The sequence below is a fragment of the Coregonus lavaretus genome (assembly GCF_964263955.1).
Source record: "Coregonus lavaretus genome assembly, contig: HAP1_SCAFFOLD_1029, whole genome shotgun sequence".
NCBI classification, from domain to species: domain Eukaryota; kingdom Metazoa; phylum Chordata; class Actinopteri; order Salmoniformes; family Salmonidae; genus Coregonus; species Coregonus lavaretus.
The window spans coordinates 122,663-127,150 of record NW_028165799.1 but is presented as its reverse complement, the minus strand read 5'-3'; the positions used below and the strand labels follow the sequence as shown (position 1 = coordinate 127,150).

At 41.6% G+C, this 4,488-nt stretch overlaps 1 protein-coding gene across 1 annotated transcript; it reads left to right on the top strand.

Annotated features, from left to right (window-relative positions):
• Positions 1-2,594: 2,594 nt before the first annotated feature.
• foxi1 (forkhead box i1) lies at positions 2,595-4,042 on the top strand (the record flags this gene model as incomplete). The annotated part of the gene is made up of 2 exons (XM_084190643.1): positions 2,595-3,246; positions 3,441-4,042. The coding sequence occupies exons 1-2, from the start codon at positions 2,637-2,639 to the stop codon at positions 4,040-4,042; spliced, it is 1,212 nt and encodes a 403-aa protein (XP_084046769.1). The 5' UTR covers positions 2,595-2,636.
• Positions 4,043-4,488: the final 446 nt, after the last annotated feature.

Below are 4,488 nucleotides of genomic sequence, written 5' to 3'. Positions count from 1 at the left end.
ACATGTTGACCATTACATTGTGCATGTTCATTTATACTGTAATTATTATTCAACATGTCCTCACCTGGGATTTGAACTCACAACCTTTCGGTTCACGGCATTCTGATCTAACTGCTATGCCACCATAATAATTAGTTGAAACAACTAAAATTGTTTATATATACAACATTGTGTAAATTAGAGGAGACAAATGCATCATAATGGTGTGATGGAGCTCCAGTCCAGCAACCTGCAGAGTCTTACAGCTCTTACAGGAAATAGTCTTAAGGAGAAAAACTGACTGAACTGATGCATGGGCCTACTTAGCACTCAATATCTATATGGCACATTTGAAGCCATTTATGATCCTTGCACATAATATGATACCGTTTATTATCGTAGCCGTTTATTATGTGGTATCAAAACAAACGGAGGTCAAATGCTGGCCATTATGTAGGCTAATTCACTTAGTCCTAGTCTAATTGGCCATCCAATTGAAAATCCCAGATTAGGACCCTCTGGAACCTATTCAGTTGTAAATAATATTCAAGTGAGCCGGTCAGGGTGTGCACAGATTCTTGAACTGAAACTGTTCTAGTGGTGGTTGGACAGTATCGGTATATCTAGTCAGTTTCTGTCTCTATCGAAAGAGACCAGAGGGTGGCAGCATTTGAAAACAACACGAAGCAGGCCATGGACAACTTTTAGAAACCTTTTTTTTGAATTGCAGCCAAATCCTACTTTGCACAAATAAAGTGTTACAATGTACATTTTGGAAATGAAAAAACACCCTTTATTCGTATGGATCTTTTAGGACGTTAGAATATACCCTTCACCGGGGAGGCCAATCCTACACTACAGCGCTCACAATAACTCACCAAATAACTAAATAGCCTATTGCAAAATGTACACCAAACACGGATCTTTTAACTCGTCCAAGCTAAGTCACTGTCCCGTATTATTTTACTACATCATTAATTATAATTTAACATTAACAATAATAAAAAGTGGAATATTTTCTTCAGTTGAAAAACAGGTCATTTGGTCTACTTTTATCCCTTGGTGTTCCTGAATTTGTTTTATTGCATTGTAGGCTGGTCATTTTACTCGTGTGCTTCATCAATAAAAAATAAAAAAATGGCCTATATTATTTTAAATTGTCATTAGAGCTCGTCCTCTGTTGGCAATAATGTATTTTTGGGGGTGGCAAATATTTATTGTCCATTGATATCTGAACGTTTCTGCAAACGTGTCTGTGATTTTGATGAAATGCGTTCAAACAAAGTTTGTTGGACTGATATAGGCCTACCGGTAGATTTTCTAACCTAAAAATAAAAAAATAGTGTTGGATAATGAATTTAATATAAAACATTTCTCAAATAGAATGCGTTTTTCTATTTAAATCCAACTTATTAAACTCTTAAATCCTTCTGTCTACTGCGGCCTTTATAGACCTAGTCTACATTTCATAGCTTACATTTTGGCCTCTTAATTATTATTTAAAAAAAAAATTGGGGGGGGGGAATAAGCGTGTTTGACAAAGTTATTTTAATTACACAATTAAACATCTTAATATTCCCACCGAATAAATAAATGACTAAAACGACATGACCCCGGTATACCAGAGGAGCAGGTGGTCCAGCGATGCGCGGAAAATCATATTATCTCCAGCGACGCGGGAAAAACCATCATATTATCAGGTGCCTTGTCATACTTTTAACACTTATTAAGCCACGTTTATTGCAAACTAACTCGTTCCAGAGATCGTGGGGTCTAAACACATAGCCTATATGGAGATGTTGTTTTTACAGCCTAACTTCCTTTATGTTTTACTTTGTCATGCGTGGAAGCCAGGAGTGCTTGTTAAACCATAAAATAATCACATTGTTTTTTTTACCCTAACACTCATAGAAAAATGGGTTCTATTGCTTGCTTCATATTTAACACACCTAAAGGTTCTATATAGAATAACCCTTTTGTAGGGTTCTTTGATCAGAACCCCAATATGGTTAGATGTTCTTCTTCACTGAACCAAACTGTTGGTTCTAAGAGTGTAGCCTTCTGTTCACCAAAATCAAAGGCTACTTAAATTGAGAACTTATATTTGACAGAAACTATTGATTTTAAAAAATATATAAAATATTTGTTTCAATTCGTTTTTTTTTGTATGGAAATTATGAAGGTCTATTCAGAAAACTATTATTTAAGATATATATATTTGTAAAAGTGTTCGTGCGTAAAAGTGCAAATATGGTTGGCCAATTGTAAAACCTTTTTATTGGATAACTTGTAGCCTAAACACCTGTTTTAATTGCGTATGCGCGGTAAATTACTTAGCCTAACTTACTCCAGGTTAACTCCAAAAACTGCATTAATGAGCGGGCTATCTCGCACCAGGATCTCTCCCCATTGATGCACAGATTCGGTTAAGGCAATTCGACTGAAGCGTGACAGAAACGGGGAGTCACCCTCTAGACAGTTCCTTTCACAGGGTTTACCTGCCGACGCTCCAGGCGGAGCACTTAAATACGCCTCCTCCCCCGGGTCCAGCTTTAGTCCTCCGGGAGAGACTGACGGAAACAGACGGTTGGGAAAGGAACCGCGTGTTCTTGATGATAGAGGAAGAAACGAGGATTCGTACTCAATTAGAACGGATTATGAAGGCTTTTGGACAGCAGCAATCCAACGCGCAGACCAGCCCCATCCAGCACCACAGCGCACAGGAGCTCCTGGATATGGCCGTGTACTGCGATAACTTCGGCAGCATGTACCAACACCAGCAAAACCTCCATCACAGTCACCACCCGCAGAGGCCGCCGGCTCATCCTCCAAGCTACGGCCTCGGGGAGTACACCTCGCCGAACACCAACCCGTACCTGTGGCTAAACGGCCCTAGCATCAACTCGTCTCCATACCTGACGGGATCGAATGGAGCATCGTACATACAGTCTGGATACGGAGCGAACCAGCGGCAGTTCCTGCCCCCTCCCACGGGGTTTGGTGGAGCTGACCTCGGATGGCTCTCAATCTCCAGCCAGCAGGAACTCTTCAAGATGGTTAGACCTCCTTACTCCTACTCAGCGCTGATTGCCATGGCTATCCAGGGCGCCGGGGACAAGAGGTTGACGCTGAGTCACATCTATCAGTATGTGGCAGAGAATTTTCCGTTTTATAAGAAGAGCAAAGCTGGGTGGCAGAACTCAATCAGACACAACCTGTCACTGAATGACTGTTTTAAGAAAGTTGCCCGGGATGACGATGACCCTGGTAAGTTACAATACCTGTTGTACTTTTAAATAACTCGTCATTATTTGCACCTATTAAATGTGTCATTTTGAATGTCATACCCTGCCATTTGATTTGTAGGACTTGTCTGTCAGTAGACTAGAGCAATAATGACCTTATATATATCTTGTTTAGGCCTACATTGTCTGATGTGTCCTGTCTTAATGTGTTCATAGGGAAGGGAAACTACTGGACATTGGACCCAAACTGTGAGAAAATGTTCGATAACGGCAACTTCAGAAGGAAGAGAAAGAGGCGAGCTGACTTGAACGGAGGAGAAACCAACAACACTGTTCTTCCGGTGAAGTCAGAAGACACAGCCGCCCTGAAGCTCTCCGACACTGCCAGCATCATGAGTTCATCCCCTCCCAGCCTCCAGAACTCCCCTGGCTCCTCCGAGCCCAAATCATCCCCATCCCCGTCTGTGGAACACAGTCCCTGTTACAACAACTTTGTCTCCACTATGAACTCGATGCTGGCGGGGAGCAACAACGGCTCTATCCGGGGGGGCAGGGGGGACTTTGGTTCAGGAGGACATGTTATGGGGGATTTGTCGCCTCATCAGACCCGAGAGAACATGTCCGGACTTGGTGCATACTCGCCCTCTCAGATCACGCCACTGAACTCTGATACCACTCACCTCTCCACAGCTAATAGAATGAACTACTACACATCAGCACAGAACAGTCACAGCGGAGGCATGGGCCTCACCAACTCTCCCTCAAACCACTTCAGTGTTAATCATTTGTTATACAGCCGCGAAGGAACCGAGGTGTAGGCCATACGCCTAGTCATAATTATGTCAGATGTATGTAGATAATGTTGTACAACTCGTTGGCATACTTGTATAAAGTACTCAGTGAGTACATCAAGTACCGTGATTGTTATTCACGTTATACATTCCATAATAAGAACGTGTAATGGCAATGTCATAAATATGCTTTCTCGTGATTTTTTAATTGGATTCAAGTGGGTCGAAACTACGTCCGACCTAGCATTTTAGAACATAATTGAAACCAACTTTTTATGCACAAAGTGGTGCCCTGGAATGGTCTTGCCTTGGAATAAACATTTACCGTTCCTTCCGTTTCCTTTATATAGACCTTATGTAGCTGCATGATGACCTCACTGTGCCTTTCAGAAGAGCGTGTATTTTTATAGGACAGACTACTTCTGCAGATATATGTTTTATGTGTAGCCTAAATAGTAGCCCTCTTTGCAGAC